The 17,154-nt window shown below is 47.1% G+C and overlaps 1 protein-coding gene across 1 annotated transcript in view; it reads left to right on the top strand.

Annotated features, from left to right (window-relative positions):
• The window catches only part of GALNT18 (polypeptide N-acetylgalactosaminyltransferase 18), a 341,676-nt gene that overhangs the window by 235,806 nt on the left and 88,716 nt on the right, over window positions 1-17,154 (top strand). The window contains exons 4-6 of the mRNA XM_080816994.1: window positions 4,565-4,748; window positions 6,278-6,475; window positions 11,380-11,494. Coding sequence (XP_080673120.1) covers window positions 4,565-4,748; window positions 6,278-6,475; window positions 11,380-11,494 — 497 coding nt within the window. The remainder of the gene's footprint in view (window positions 1-4,564; window positions 4,749-6,277; window positions 6,476-11,379; window positions 11,495-17,154) is intronic.

Genomic DNA, 17,154 nt, shown 5'->3' on the forward strand with positions numbered 1-17,154 from the left:
GAGAGAAGGGGACAAGTATGTCCCCCTTGAGGGTGAGGAAAGGTATCATTTGGTATTAGCCCACTTCTCACTCTAAGTTCCTGGACTCACACCACCATCATAAGTCCAAATACCAGGCTTTTTGAGTTCTATTTAAAATTCTCAAAACGGAGGGGCACTGGGTGGCTCAGTCGTTAAAGCTTCTGCCTTCAGATCAGGTCATGATCCCGGGGTCCCGGGATTGAGCCCCATGTTTGGCTCCCTGCTCGGCGGGAAGCCTGCTTCTCCCTCTCCCACTCCCCCTCCTTGTGTTCCCTCTCTCGCTGTGTCTCTGTCAAATAAATAAAGTCTTTAAATAAATGATAAATAGATAAATAAATAAAATTTTCAAAATGGTTATGTCAGTGGGGAAATGGACATTGGGGAGGGTATGTGCTTTGATGAGTGCTGTGAAATGTGTAAACCTGGCGATTCACAGACCTGTACCCCCAGGGATAAAAATACATTATATGTTTATTAAAATAAAAAAATAAAAAATAAATAAAAAAATTAAAAAAAATGGTTATGTCAGAGATGGACCTTTGAAGATATGGGACAGGAAATGTTTTAAGAGGCCTCCTGACAGCCATGCTTGAAGACACTGTAAGCATGGGACACACCGAGTTAGGCCCCTCCATCTACGGCCAACCTTGGACAGCTGCATCCCCAAGCCTCTCCAGTCGGCTGTGCTGTTGCAGATCATGAGGTCATGTTCACGTCAGCTAAAGTGAGATACACAGTGTGTTAATGGCAGCCTCAAAGTCAGTTCTATTTTCTTTTCTTTTCTTTTTTTTTTAATATTTTTTATTTGTTTGACAGACAGAGATCACAAGTAGGCGGAGAGGCAGGCAGAGAGAGAGGGGGAAGCAGGCTCTCTGCTGAGCAGAGAGCCCGATGTGGGGCTCGATCCCAGGGCCCTGAGACCATGACCTGAGCCGAAGGCAGAGGCTTAACCCACTGAGCCACCCAGGTGCCCCAGTCAGTTCTATTTTCGTCAGGCTGGAACGAGAAAGCCTGACAGGCCTCACTGGCCCTAACTCCAGAAAAGGGTCACACTGTGTGAAAGGATGACTCGAATGACAATTGAGGCCATATGCTGATCACTTTTGCAGAAGCCAGAAAGCAGGAGGGCTAGATCATCAAGCCACTGGATAACAGAATTAGGGACAAGACATTCTGACATCAGAGATGGTGTAAATCTTTAAAAAGATAGAAAGAGGGCTAAACATAAGATCCTATGTTTTGGCTCAGAGCATGCATATACACACACACACACACACACACACACACACACACATACACACACACAAGCATGCACCCACACATGCATGCAGCTGTGAAGAAAAGGAATGAAGGAGCCTGACTTAGCAGCACCAGGTGAAGAGGACCTGTAGTTGTCTGTTTCCAGGAAGCTCAATTTGAGTCAAAAGCAGGCTAAATTAATGTGACCTTCAACTACATGAACAGGGGCATAGACTCTAGGATGAGGGAGGTGATTCTTTCATTCTATTCTGCATAACTGAGTTTACTCCATAAGTATTAGACCAATTTCTAGGTGTGTCATTTAAAAGTGTTAGAGAGAACCACATAACTCGAGGGAAGTTTGGTGTGATTAAAGAACCTGAACTCAGAGGAACTAAAGACACTTGACCTAAAGAAATCCCCAGCAAGGACTTAAGGATGGTCTTTAAATGGTTGTCATGTGGAAGAGGGATTGGATCTGCCCCCTTTGGCCCCCAGAATAAATCTTGGACAAGTGAGTGGAACGTGGAAGGCCCCTGGCATTTGGAACATCTAACGGTTGGAGTGGCCCAGTACGCCATGGGCTGCACCGTGTGTCAGGTCCCTTTGGGGCTGAAGGATCAATCACACATCAGGTTAGCCAGAGGGGACCCAACCTTAGAGTGGTAATCCGTTCAAAACAAATGTTAAAATCCTGTCCGACTAACTCTGAGGTCTTGGCATTCATAGGGATTTGCCCAAGGTCACAGGGCAAGTTGGTAGTTGTCTAGGACCTGACTTTCCTGCCTCTCTGTCAGCATTCCTGCCCTGGATGCCAAGTGCCCTCACCAATGCGATGTTGACTCAAGCAGGGATGCCTAGGGACCATATCCTACCCATCCATCCAGACCGATTTATTTGGCCAGCATCGTGTGTAAAAAGATTTGAAATTGGGGCACATGGGTGGCTCAGTGGGTTAAAGCCTATGCCTTTGGCTCAGGTTGTGATCCTAGGTCCTGGGATCGAGCCCTGCATCGGGCTCTCTGCTCAGCAGAGAGCCTGCTTCCCTCTCTCTCTCTGCCTGCCTCTCTGCCTACTTGTGATCTCTGTCTGTCAAATAAATAAATAAAATCTTAAAAAAAAATATTTGAAATCAATGTCTGCAGGAGGGCATACCAGTTCTGGCAGTGGCCACCGTGCCCCATGGTCTTCCCTGGGCATGAGGTCCCTGCACATGCTCACATCTCCTGCTTGGCCACCATGGCCTTGCTGCTTGCCGAATCTAACCTAGAGACAAGGCAGAGCAGGAGGAGGTAGTCCTGAACCAGAGCCCATGAAGAAGGCTTTGCAGCTCCTTCTTCTCTTATAGTTCCCAGCGTGATGGAAACTGACGAAGGGTAGAAAGGAGCTTTTTTTTTTTTAAACATCTACAACGTGCTATGCATTTTTTCACACGTTAATCCCATTTAATCCTCATAACAACTCTGTTAGTTTCCTAGAGCAGCCATAACAAAGTACCACAAATTAGGTAGCTTAGAACAATAGAAATTTATTGTCTCACCATTCTGGAGTCCAAAATCAAGTCCAAATCAAGCAGGGCCACGCCCTGTCTGAAGGTGAGAGAGGGATCTGTTCCAGGCCACCTAGCTTCTGGTACCTCAGGTCTTCCTCTGTTTATAGGTGGTCATCTTCTCTTTCTGTTTCCCTCCTTGTCTTTCTTCTTTGCCTCTGTGTCTGTGTCCGAAGTTCCTCCTTTTTTAGGAATACCTGTCATATGGGATTAGGACCTAGGGATCTTAAATCGGTTAAATCTGCAAAGACCCTATTCCCAAAGAAGGTCATCTTCTAAGTTACTAGGGGTTAGATTTCAACATACCTTTTTGCAGGGACACAGTTCAACCCCTAACAGTCCACCCTGTGCTTCCCCACAATTCATGTCCTTACCACATGCAAAATACATTCACCATATCCAATGTCCACACAGACGTCAACAACTAGTTTAGTAACAGGACCAGGATTATAACACTGATACTTGGAAAGCAGCCTTAAAGTGCAGAATTGCTGACCCCAAACACCATCCTTTCTACTGCACAGGGCTGCTGCTATGGGGCACGCCCACTGTGTGCCAGGCACTGTGCCTGCTACCTCATATCCTTTTGTCACAGTGCCGTGCTCGTCTGGCAGGGCCCCAGACTGGGCACCAAGGGGCACAGAGCTCCTACTGTCTTCTTCTTTTTTTTTTTTTTTAAGATTGTTTTTATTTATTTGAGAGAGAATGAGAGAGAGAGAGAGAGCACGAGAAGGAGGAGGGTCAGAAGGAGAAGCAGACTGCCTGCAGAGCAGGGAGCCTGATGCAGGACTCAATCCCGGGACTCCAGGATCATGACCTGAGCCGAAGGCGGTCGCTTAACCAGCTGAGCCACCCAGGCGCCCTGCTTCTACTGTCTTCTGATAGGGATGAGGCTCAGCCCAAGTGGGTCTGTCCCAGGGCCTGGGCATGAGCGGGCTGAGAAGGTGGAGGAGGGCACCCAAACGGGCAGTCCAGGAGATCACAGACAAAGGGAAACAGAGTCCTGGGGAGATGCAGTGGTTGCAGGTAGGAGAATGCAGCCCACCTGGGTCATTCTGGGGGGAGGGGTGTCGTGGGCTATTGCCTGAACTTCTGTGGAAGACCCAATGAATGTGGCTGCCGTGCTGTCACTAGCTGGGAGGCGAGGGGACGGCAGGAGCCATTTACATTTATGAGGAAGCAGGGGAATCAGATGCTTAGCCAGGCAACGGCAGGCAACAACCCAATACCAACTGCTCACATGGCATAAGGCCTGTTCCTCCACTTCCTGGAAAGATGGCGATCCAGGAAGGACTGGGTCCCGGGCTGTAATCTTCGCAGTTGGAAGCTTTCTTTGAGCATTAGAGGAGCTCCAGTGGAGGGCACTGGGGAAGAAAGAGGCCACTGAGCTGATGAGAAGAATATGGCTTTGGAAGTCATTAGACCCGGCTTGAAACCAGCCCGTGCCACTCACAAGCTGCGTGGCATCGGACAAATTGAGAAACCCTTCTGAGCCCCATTTTCCCGTGGGCCGGTTGTGAGGATTAAATAGACAGGGTGTGTGAAGCACGCAGCCCTGTGCGAGTTGCCGAGCTCAATACAAACTGTTTCCCTTTGAAGCTGAGTGGCGCTGGCCATCCTGGGGAATGTTAAGGGGGCCTGGGGAGGGAAATGGACCCTCCAGCCTCTCTCTGGGGAAGTCCGTTCACCCTAAGAGGGTGAATGTCTTCATCGCACCTTCCCCGCTATGCTAATGATGCATTTTCTCCCCCGCAGAGGAACTAAAGGAGAAGCTGACAGAGTATGTGGACAAGGTGAATGGCCAGAAGCCGGGTTTCATCAAAGTCGTGCGTCACAGCAAGCAGGAAGGCCTCATCCGCTCCCGAGTCAGCGGCTGGAGGGTGGCCACTGCCCCTGTAGTGGCCCTCTTCGATGCCCATGTGGAGTTCAATGTGGGCTGGTAAGTGCCCATCAGGAGAGGAAGATGAGTCCCAGTGTGGTCCAGGGCTGTCAAAGGAGTACAAAGCATGCTGGGATCTCAGTCGTAGTGGGGGAAAGGTGAGAGCTGTGGGAACAGCTGAGATCGGATGTATGACTGATGAAGGCAACAAGCCAGCCCTTCGAGGTTGGGGAGAGCCGGGGGTCAGCAGACCAATGCACAGTGTCTCAAGGGTATGGTGACATCGGGTGTGACCCTGGCTAGTGTCTTCCTCTAGGAGGTGGGATCTGGGAGAAGGTAAATGCTAAGGGCCAAGCTGAGAGTGCCAGCCCAGCTAAGCACAGTGCGAGTGAGTATCCAGCAAGGAACAGCTGGACCAGACTTGAGGCAGGAGCCCAACCACACAGACAGGGTCAAGGCCCAGTGGTCAGAGGGGGAGAAGGTAGCTTGATGTCATCAGGTGGGATCCACCCCTCCCCCAAAATGCCCAGCCAGGCGTAGCATAGAATCTCAGACTTTCCCTACTGGTGAAACTTGGTCTTTAAAAAACTTCCTTTCTCTGGTGAGGGCTGCTCGGCGGCTGCATGGAGCAAAAGAAAAGGTATATGGCCTCAGTGGCCGCAGCCAAGCAGGGATGGGGCACCTGACCCCAATATCCCAGCAGGGCTGGAGGGTGCGCTCTGGCCGGCCCACTGTGTGTGGCTTTGCAGAGAGCAAGGGTGAGGAGGGCCCTTAGTAGGAAGGAGCCGCTGGGCATGCACACCACATGGCTAGATTTGGGCAGAGTTTTACATAACAGACTCAAGGCTGCAATGAAGCCGTTTTTTATAGTTGAAGTCCCTGCTTGCCATTTGTGACTATTTAAAAAGCATTTTCATTGGATTTATGGCCAGAAGAGGAGAGGGACACTTACTATTTCAAGCTGATTTGAGTAAACAATTATGCAACAAATGCATTATTAATAAGAAGCTCATCATTCCTGTCTGCAAACACTTTACTTGCCTGGTGTCCATTGGGGCCTCCTGGCTGCTTGGAAAGCCCTACTCCCCACCTCTCCGTGGGCGGTGGAGAACCCGTGGGATAGGGTGGCGTGTCTGGAGGACGGAAGCAGCCATGAGTAACTGGTGGAAATACGTTTGTTTTCACCTCCATGCCTCTGCCATGCTCATCTGCCTTTTCCTCCTGCTCGATACACTGAATTTTAGCAAAATCAAAGCCCAAGTTGAAAGCTTCCTATGGAACCTCAGATCTCCTCCTTTCTTCTTGCTTAGGTCTTAATATTTTTTTTCTAGTGGAAAAAGGGAAATCAAACAGACATAAGGATCTAAGGCACTAACAGTCTCTCAGCTCAGCCCAGGACGTGCTGCAGGAGTGGGGTGAAGGGGTGGAGATTCAACAGGGGCTCCTTCCTAGGAAGCCAAGCAACCTGCTGGAGCAGAGAGCCAGGTGGCTTTTTGCCTTTTTCTGCAGGGGAAGGAGCGTCAGGGTCACCAGTCTGGTATTTACCCATCTCGGAAGCAGTGACCCTTCTCTCCCTCCCTCTTGCTCAGGGCTGAACCTGTGCTCACACGCATAAAGGAGAACCGGAAACGCATCATCTCGCCATCCTTTGACAACATCAAATATGACAACTTTGAGATAGAAGAGTACCCACTGGCCGCCCAGGGCTTTGACTGGGAGCTGTGGTGTCGCTACCTAAACCCCCCCAAGGCCTGGTGGAAGCTGGAGAACTCCACCGCCCCGATCAGGTAAAGCATCCTTACCTGTGGGTCTCTCTGCCTCATCTTCCTTGCAGGGGCTCCCCTCCCAACTCAAGCCCTATTCCCCAAATTCCAGCCCCACTGTGGGATGATGGGATGGGGGTTGGAAGGGAATTACAAATGACCTTCAGTCACCACTTACAGGCCCTTTCTGTAGAACCATGGCACCCAGAATCCATTCAGGGGCTCAAACTTATTCATTTCAGCACATCACTATGGGACACCTGCTGGGAGCCAACAGTTGTGCCGGGTGCCGGGGATCCAGAGTGATTAAGATACAGTTCCTACCCTCAAAAGCCTGCAGTCTGGTGAGGACAGACAAAATAATTAGAATAGCAAATGATTACTGGAGGAAACTGTGTGGAAAGTGGGAAGAATCTTTTTTGGAGACTAGGATTTGCACTTGTTTTTAAGCAAATAGTAGATTGCAAGGTTGGGGCAGGAGCACTCATAGTTGAAGAGAGAGCATAAGTTCACGGACACAGAGGAAGTATAAAGGGACCTTTACAGGGAGGAGCATGAGGAGGTAGCGCCATGTAATGAGGCCCGAGGGGCAGAGAGGCAAGATCGGACCCCACAGCAGCTTGGATCCCTCACCACTATTTGAGTTTATCCTGTAGGATTCAATTAAAAGTGGCTTCGAACTGCATTTCAAGGATGATAAGCTCTTTTTGCCTTCACTGTTGCCTTCACAGACCCCAGATGACTCCTCTGTGCAGCCTCTGTTCTTGGGGTCAGGACTCCTACAACAGCCACCCCACCAGTCCTTATTTCTGTCTGGTTAATCACAGACCAGGTGCCTTTATGCTCTCTGCAAAGTCTTGCCCATTAAACACGTAGATGACACCAGAGGTGGCCTAGGGGACTATTCTTGGAATGAAAGAGGAGATTAGAAGCTGATGTTGCTTTGTATTACATGAGGGAGAAAGATTATGAAAAAATCTAATTGAAAGTGGGTGATTATTATCTGAGATCATATCTTTCCTTGCCAGAAGAAAAAAACTACATTCATATTTAAAACCGGATGGAAGAGAACCATCTAGCTTTCCCGCAGTTATCTCCGTTACCCACCTGTTAGCCCCTGCCACAATTCTGTGTTGTTAAATATTTGTTCAGAGGTCACTGCGTGCAAGGGCCTTTCCCACACATGGTCTCATTTGCTTCTCATTATAACCTTGTGACAGCTCATTGTGTCACCCTTGTTTTATAAGATGGGGAAAACCCATAAGACAGAGGAAGGAGAATGGCTCTGCCAAAGGCTGTGGGCAGTAGAGCCAGGATCCAAACCTAGGTCGGCTAGATCCCACATCTAGTTGTCATCCTTGTAGACACCCGTGGTTGAGCTCGGAACTGGCATGGCTGGATTTGCGCCTCAGCATGCTGAACGATCCTGGAAGGAAGTATGCTCTCATGCAAGGAGCATTCTTGCCGAAGACTACACTGATATTAGCTGCTTTGTTCTGCTCATCTTGAAATGTGTTGGCCTAGTCATGGTAAACCGGTGTTCTAGGCCCTTGACAGAGAATATCATCTGAGTCTCAAAGTTTTCATCACCTAATTCTTGTCAAAAATTTGGCCAAGAGAGATTTTATTCATGGAAGTTTTGGGGGAAGAACTGTATTGGTTTTATCCCTAGATGAAGACAACCCCACAGAAAGCTGTGGGTTATACAAATATACCTTGCCCCCTTTGGCTCCTGTTTCTTTGGGGCTGTATGTCAGTGCTGTGTCTGCACAATGTAAGCTATGAAAAGAGCCCAGAGATACTACTGCATTCTAAAGTAACATCTTTGAACACTGAGGTGCATGTGGCCCTTCTTTTCACTACATCTGTATCTATGGGGTGGTCCATATACACAATGGAATATTACTCAGCCATCAGAAAGGATGAATACCCACCACTTGCATTGACATTGATGGGACTGGAGGGGATTATACTGAGTGAAATAAGTGAAGCAGAGATAGACTATTATCATATGGTTTCATATGTATGTGGAACATAAGAAATAGCATGGAGGACATTAGGAGAAGGAAGGGGAAAATGAGGGGGAAATCCAAGGGGGAGATGAACCATGAGAGACTATGGGCTCTGGGAAACAAACTGAGGGTTTCAGAGGCGTGAGCCCGGTGATGGATATGAAGGAGGGCACATATTGCATGGAGCCCTGGGTGTTATATGCAAACAATGAATCATGGAACACTACATCAAAAACTAGTGATGTACTGTATGGTGACTAACATACTGAAAAAAAATTAAAAATAAAGTGATGTCTTTGAGAGGGTTGTTCACTATGTCCCAGTGTGACCTCTACAAAGACTGACATGAGAAATTTCTTTCAGACTGACTGCTAGTCAAAGAAAATCTTGCTAGTGCCAAGGAATGAGTATATTTTCATGTGGGAACTCTGAATGTATTTCTAAGACATGTTCGTTCATTTTCACCGTGGCTGCCAGGAAGCTTAGCATCAATTTTGTGGGTCTCCTTTAAGGACTGTCGAGGAGGACCTAATGCTGCATTCTAAAAAGCCCCCAATTTGTTGTAAACTTTTGGCCTTTTCAGACATTTATGTATTTTGTTTTTCACGGTATTGTACATTTTTTGTAAGCTATCTCTAATCCTTTTGGGAAGGAGGCAGGGTATAACCCAATAACATGCTCAGGCTGATTGGGTCCACTTCACACCCTAGCTGGTTAATAAGGAACAGATTGTCTGAAGTGGCCTATGCTCATGGCACAGCAACTGTTTTAGAGTACACTGTTCCCCCTGAGTGGGTTTGGCCAAATGGGGAAGACCCCTTCCTGCATGTCTTAGAGCACCATGTTGAAATATTCAACATTTCCAGGATGTCAAGGACAAGGCTGAGACTTGACTCTGCCCACCCTGCCGAACTGCTGTTTTTAAATCACCGTGTGTTTAAAGAAGGGATTCTCTGGGCTTTTTCAATGTTCAAGTGCATCTTTTTAAATGATTTTTCAAGGCACCACTATGCCCCACAGGTTTTCAAGGTTTTATATTATTTCATTCAATCCGTGTGAGGTTATAGTTGATTCTGTTCCGTAGATATGGAATCGGAGGCTCCAGGAGTCTAGGAAACTTTTCTCAGGGACACACAGACAGGCAAGGGTTGTCCTCATAGTGGGCCCCTCCAAGGACAGGGTCAAGCATCCTCCGTTAGAGCAGGAACTCAGCCTAGTTTAGGAGGAGTGGATTGAAGTGCATTGACTGCCCTGGCTGCCCGTGGTCTATGGAATGTGAGCCCATCCAGAATAAAATGCTGTTATTTGAAAGGAGGAGGAGGGGCAGGGAGCCCAAGGCCCCTGTCTCCACCTGAGCAGTCTTCTGCACGGGCATAGTCCAAAGCGATGACCTTCAAAAGAGCTCTTTCTCCACCTTGATGAGTTTCCAGTTTCAAAAATGGGTCCGTTTGCATGTAACTGACAGTTTTCTTATAGCTGAGGATCCATCATTTCTCTTTTTCTTTCTCTTCCCCTCCCCCACCCCGACTCCTTCAGCCACCCGCTGATAAGATGCTATACAAGGGCTAGAGGTGGTAGCTGTGTGCGGTAGAACAATTCAAAGTCATTTGTGCAAGTTCATGGTCTCAGCAGAGACACAGCCCCCATGCGTTCATGCTGATTCTCCTAAGATGAATCACTCCTGGTGAAGTCCTGTGCCTCACCGGGCACCTGCCCACAGCCAGTGAGCCCCATGCTCACACTCTCACTCAGGAAAGGCCCTCCGGCTCCTGAACTGACTGGCTGTTGATGTGTGGCTCCGGCCTGAGACCCAGGCCCTCCACTAAGCCCCACCCAGTGGCTCTCTCCCCCTAGGGTCCCACAGGCACCTTCAGATCGGTTTTCCCAGTAGGGAATGCTTCTTCCTTCTGAAACCAGCTTTTTCTCTACAGCCCGTGTTGATGGGTGGTCCCCACCCCACCATCACCCAAGCCACAAAGCCAGCTGGCATCCCAATTCCTCCCTCTCTTTCACCTGTTCATCTGTCTCTAAGTTCTGTGGGTTTACATTAAAATAAGGCTTTAAACAATCCTTCTTACCATTCCTGATCCTCTGGTCAAGGACCTTATCATGTCTCGCCAGACGTAGCAACAAACTTCCCAACTGGATTCCTCTTTCCACCAGCCTCTTCCGGTCAGTCACCCCACAGCTGCCTGAGGGTTCTTTTCAAAAGCACAAATCTGTTCTCTCTATTTAAGTGTCTGGTTTTTTGGTTTGTTTCTTTTTTTTCTTTGCTCACTTATTTTGTTTCTTAAATTCCATGTATGAATGAAATCATAGGGTATCTGTCTTCCTCTGACTGACTGACTTCTGCTCATACCAAAGTCTGCTTAAAATTCCTCACTGACACTCTTTTACTTCCAGATAAAATCCACATCATTTACCATGCTCTCCAAAGCCCCAACTAATCTTTCCAAGTGAACCAAGGTTGATGTGAGGAACCCAAGCAGGGGAAGGGCGGGGAGTTAGCGCAGGTGCCCAGGTAGAAACAGAGACTGGCTGTGTGATTCAGAGCTCAGGCGTCAGGGTAGCCGGCGACGCAGACACTCAGGCCAGGCTGGTGGGCTGAACACCCCTCCCCTGGGCTGTCCACCCATTTCAGCACCACCTGGAATGACGACTGGCCCCAGGACAGGAGCTCTCTGCCGTGCCCTCCCCTGCCCCCCAAAGAAACAGCCTCCCTAAAGCAGCTGGTGAAGGTGGGCCTTCAAGGTAGGCGGGCCACTCAAAGAACAAGGTCCACACCAGTTCTGGGGGCAAACGAAGGAGGAGGAACAGATTCTCCTATAGGAAGGCCCCGCTGCTTGAACTCCTCTGGCCGTGCCCAGGAAGCAGCCCCTCTGCTAACTGCTGGCCTGTCTTTCCACACCCCTGCAGGAGCCCTGCCCTCATCGGCTGCTTTATTGTGGACCGGCAGTACTTCCAGGAGATTGGCCTACTGGACGAAGGCATGGAGGTCTACGGAGGCGAGAATGTCGAGCTGGGGATCAGGGTAAGCAAGGGCCCCGCCCAGAGGACTTGGCTCAGCTCTCCGAAAGATGAATGAGTCTAGGGGGTGGAGAAATGGAGATAAGGATGAGGGTGACAGTTGGATTCTGAATGTCTTAATTCTTAACCTTGCTCCATGTGTGTGATCAGGGCTGCTTGGGGGCAGCAGGGGACCTATAGAATTTGGGGGAAGAAAAGGACTTCAGAAACTGCTTTGGCTAGGGCTGGGGATATGGGAGATACAAGCCCCCTACTACGGGAAGAACCTCTTTGTTAAAACCAAACATAGGCTCCTCGGGGCTGAGCCAAAGTGTGCTCCAGGAAAAAACATGCTGGCATCAAGGGGTGGCTGGACCAGCGTGACCTTCAGAGTCACTTCCCCTCAGAGTCACCTCCTCTTGGGATTTCTCATGCTGATATTCTCTGCCTCCTCTACAACAGTAGCCCAGAGAGCTTTCCTAAAGACTTTGTCAAGAGAGGGCTACGGGGGGCACCTGGGTGACTCAGTCAGTTAAGCATCTGCCTTTGGCTTAGGTCATGACCCAGGGTCCTGGGATGGAGCCCGGCATCTAACTCCCTGCTCAGTGGGGAGCCTGATTCCCCCACTCTCTCTGTCTCTGCCCCTCCCCCCCATCATGTTCTCCCTCTCTCTCAATCTCTTTCTCTCTCTCTTAAATAAATAAATAAAATCTTAAAAAGAAAAAGAAAAGAAAAGAAAAAGAGGGCTATAGGGAAATGAACTCATGGGACATAAGACCAAAACACAGCGAGGCTCACTCTATTCTGTTTCCTGACCCTGCCACGTGCTGGTCAGATACTCAGACCTGTTCATACCTTGTCCGATTCTTCTAGAGGTAGCCACCAGCCTGCCCCAAATTAGAGGACCTTTTGCAACTATCAACACATGATGCGAATCCACAACAGACATCATTTAATTTCTTATCCCACAGGAACACTTTCTAGGCTCTGACTCTTTCTCCTGGGCCCATGGAAAGATAACCTGAAAATGACTCCCCATCCCCATCATGTCTGAAGGACGCATGAGGTCCCATGGTGGTCAGCAGGAAAGTGATAACAGACACAATGAAGGACCTCATCCTAGAGGGAAACCCACCCTTCTGCCTGGGTTGTGGTCCTATCCTCACAGAAACCCCAACATTCAAACTGTGGCTTGTCTCCACAGTGGTCCCCATTGTCCTGTCCATGGGGATCTTAATTTTAAGCAGCCTGACACATCCCCTGTGTGGCAGCCCTTGGAGAGGACCTTGAACCTGCTGGAGTTTGTGGAAATCATCCAAGATATCCCTCCTCCCTGTCAGCCCTCCACGCAGACCACCCCAACATCTGGCTGGTTCTGACCAATGACCCCACTCTTGCCTCTTTTTTTTAGCGTCTGTATCTCCACTTCCCACTCAAGGACTCCAGTTTGGGTCCAGTCTCCTCTTAACTCTAACTTCCTTAGACCTCCCACCCCACTGGGCAGCCAGCTGACCCTGGACAGACCTCGCCCCACCTCAAAGGGAGACAGGTCACCTCCACGGACCATCTCACAACATCTGCAGGGGCCTGACCAGCCCTGTGTGGGCTGCACTTTTTGCCCAGACATAATCCTAGGGCTCTGACGACTGGCAGCAGGAGCAGCTTGTCTGAAGCTGAGCTTAGAAAATGCTTTTAGACACCCGTATTCACTGAAGTGAAGGGAAATTGCTTTGAAGGCCATTAGAATGCCTGGGCTTCGTGGGGAGCTAACGGACTCACAGAGGACAGAGACAGCATTGTCTCCCTGGCCTCTCCAGCTCTCCCTACATCACTCATTTCTTCACCATCTCATTTCAGCACCACTCCTGGATAAATGATCGCCCCCAAACATACTATTTTTCACTAGGAGCTGCTGCCAGGAATTGGCGGAGCCCACGGGGCCCCCTCCCATATGCGTGCTCTCTGGGTAAAGATGCTCGGGGACCAAGAGGAATTAGACACGTGAGCTCTGCTTCTCACACTTCTCACACGCAGTCACAGGGCCGTGGGAGATCTCTGGCTTCTCTGTGCCTTGATGAGAAAGCTGCTCTGGAGTGTGGGCCTGGGTGAGGCTTTCAAATACGTGGTAAAAATCTTTGGGTTTTGTGTTCAGGTTGTAAAATACAGTACAAAACATTGCCTGGCATTTCTTTTTCTCCATCTCCTCCCTCCTGCTTGACAGAGATGATGGAGCGTCATGGTCGTTGAAGGAAAGGTGGTTTTTCCGGCAGGGACCCAACAGCCTGTTGGCTGGCAGAGTGGCAGACAGAAGGAGGAGCTAGTTCATTTGAATTCCAGGTTTTCCTTAAAGGGATGCAGAACCGCTCGTCATCCCCAAAATAGATTTTCACGTTTTGTGGGGCTGTTAGTGCCTTTCTTTCATGTTTTGTGAGTTCACAGCTGAAGCCTCCCCTTCCCTATCTAGGATCTCCCTAGAAAAGGTGCAATGACTCCACAGGATTGTTTGTAAAAGAAGACAGACATTGTTTTTCTCACCTCTTTGAGTCAGAGGCAACTTATTCCAAGTCCTACCCATTTGGAACCCAGAGCTGTTTGCACAATTATTCACAACCTGCTCTGGCAGCTAACTATGCCATCCGTCTACATCCCCAAAAAGTAGTTCTTATTAGAAGACTCCTTTTATTCAGATGAGGGAATTGTGAAATTTAGAGTTTATGTATGTATACAACTTATAAGAGGTAGAGAAAAGATTCAACCCCAGATCTTTGTTATGTGAAAGCCTAGAGAGATATACCACAGAATATCTAGGATAAAAAACCTATGAGCATCCCCCCCAAAACGATTACAGTGACCATGAGGTAATTCCTTCTACTCTATTCACAATCATGTCTACTGAGTCCCTATTTAAAGCCTTATTCTTATTTTGTGCTCCTTTCTAATAAGTCTTTTTTTTTTTTTTTTCTGATTTCTACTTCCGCAACTCAGTGGGGAAAAGAAGGGAGTTGCTATGGGCAAGCAGAATGATAACAGCGAGATAAAAAGAGGGCGTTGAATAGGAGAAAGAAAGATTGTATAGATGATGGCTACAAATATGCTAGAATATATAAGAGAGCATTCAAGAGGTGGTAAGAAATTAAGAAATTGTTGGAGACGATAAATAAATGGAGTTGACTGCCCTCAAAAATATGTTGAAGTTCTAACCCTCCGTCCAGATGAATATGATCTCATTGGAAATCAGGTCTTTGTCCATGTTAATCAGGTGAAGATGAGGTCATACTGGGTTAAAGTGGCCCTAATCCAATGTGACTGGTGTTTTTAGAAGGAAAACTTGGGTACAGACAGGTACAGAGGGAGGATGACGATGTGAAGGTGGAGGCAGATTGGAGTAATGCCAGGGAATGCCTGGGGCCACCAGAAGCTGGAAAAGGCAAGGCAGGATCCTGCCCTAAGGCTTTAGAAAGAGCATGGCCCTGTCAACACCTGATTTCAGACTTCTAGCCTCCAGAATTGTGAGAGAATAAATCTGTAGTTTTAGGAGAACCTGCCTGTGGTGCATTGTTATAACAACCCAAGGAAATTAATACTGAGACCAAAACATGAGTGAAAATAGGAACCTAGAGAAAGTCTGAGGAACCTGGTGACTTTAGGCTTATGATTTCTTAATTTCATAGAGTACAAAGGACAGAATACAAAGCTTCAGGGTTTCCCAACATGAAGAGTCTAATATAATAATCCCCTGATTCCCCCACTTTACCTCCCGTAAAACTAGTACTCCAAAGACCAATTATCTCCGTGTAAGATGAGCTAGAAATACTCCCACCCTCACCCCCAGAATTAGGGTAAAAATTGCCTGCCTCAATTTCATGATGAGAAGAGAGGAAAAATTCTCCTTTGCGAATCCCTCCCTTGGATTTATAACATAAAATCAAAATACTTCATGGTCCACAAAATCTCAAGAGCAGAATTTAACTTAAAGTCGTTGGAAGTTCTTAGGCATCTACAAAAACGTATACAAACCCTCTCTGTGGAAAGACCCCTTTAACCCAGGCTATAAAACTTCCCACGGCCAGAGTTTCAAGGAATGTGAGTTCACCTTTTTAAAAAATCACAAGACAAGGGAAAAAGAATGCACCAAGAACAAAAGCACTGGACAGCCAAATTTGTTCTACAAAATTTTCAAGCATTGATTCTATCAGACACAGGATATGAAATAAGTTGTATAGTAGCTTTAAATAAATAGGGGATGGGTGGGGTGCCTGGGTGGCTCAGTGGGTTAAGCATCTGACTCTCGGATTTGGCTCAGGTCGTGATCTCAGGATGGTGAGATTGAGCTCCCTGCCAGGCTCTGCGCTCAGCAAGGAGTCTACTTGAGATTCTTGCCCTCTCTGTGTGCTCTGACTCTCCCTCTCTCTCTCTCTACAGTAAATAAATCTTTAAATAAATAGGAGATTAGAAAAATAAATAAGAAGAAAGGGACTACGAAAAAGACCAGTCATATTGGGATAAAAATAGAATGTCAAACATAATAAATATAAAAATGGGGATGCCTGGGCGGAGTTGAACATCCAACTGACTCTTGGTTTTGGCTCAGGTCGTGTGATGGAGTCATGTACTAGAGCCCCTGGTGGGCTCCACGCTCAGTGGGGAGTCTGTTTGAGTTGCTCTCTCCCTTTCCCTCTGCCCCTCCTCCCAACTTGTGCTCTTTCTCATTCTTTAAAAAATAAACAATAAATACAAAAATGAAAATTAAAAGCTTAATGGATGGATTAAATGTTCAGATGGACACTGTTAAAGGAAAAAATAGTACACTGGGAAATAGACCTAAAGAAATTATTCAAAATCAGCCCAGAAGAAATAAGAAAAAAAAGAAAGAGGGAGAGAGAGAAAGAGACTGAAAGACAGGTAGAATTGTGGACAAGGGTCTAAACATCTTAGAATTCCAAATGGAGATGGTAAAAAGTGAGGATTAGGCAAAAGCAATATTTGAAGAGATAATGACTAAAAATGTACCCAAGTTCATAAAAGATGCCAATCCTCAGATTCAGAAAGTCAACCTGTCCAAAGTAGGATAAATACAAATATATTCACATTTAGACATGTTATAGTGAATGCCAGAGGCAGAGAGAAGATCTGATAGCAGTCAGAGAGAAAAGATAAACTACCGAAAAAGTAATGATAGAATAACAGGTGACTTCTCAGTTAAAATAATGTAATCCAGAAGACCATGGGACAATAAATACTCTGAGACAGAATAACTGTGAGCTTATGTATGTATGTATATGTGTGTGTATATATATGTATATATATGGACTCAATAAAAATCTCTTTTAACTAGGGTAAAAGAAAGTCATTATTTCTAGAACACAAAAACTGCAAGAGTTTGCCACTAACATATCCTCACTAAAATAAATTATAAAGGGTACACTTCAAGTATAAGGAAAATGATCCCAGAAGGAAATCTGAAATAAGAGAAGAATACTTAGCTCAAAAAGTAGTAAATTTATGAGTAAATCTAAAGAACTGTTGATGGTAAATAACACTATTGTAAAGTCTTGTGGGATGATTAAAACCACAATGCATGATGACAATTGCAGATAAGTTGGGAAAGGGTGATTGTAATTAGAGTGTTCTAAATGCCTATATGTTAATGAGGATGGAAAGGATACTGGTTGACTTTGAATTTTG

This window comes from Martes martes (assembly GCF_963455335.1).
Source record: "Martes martes genome assembly, chromosome: 10".
NCBI classification, from domain to species: domain Eukaryota; kingdom Metazoa; phylum Chordata; class Mammalia; order Carnivora; family Mustelidae; genus Martes; species Martes martes.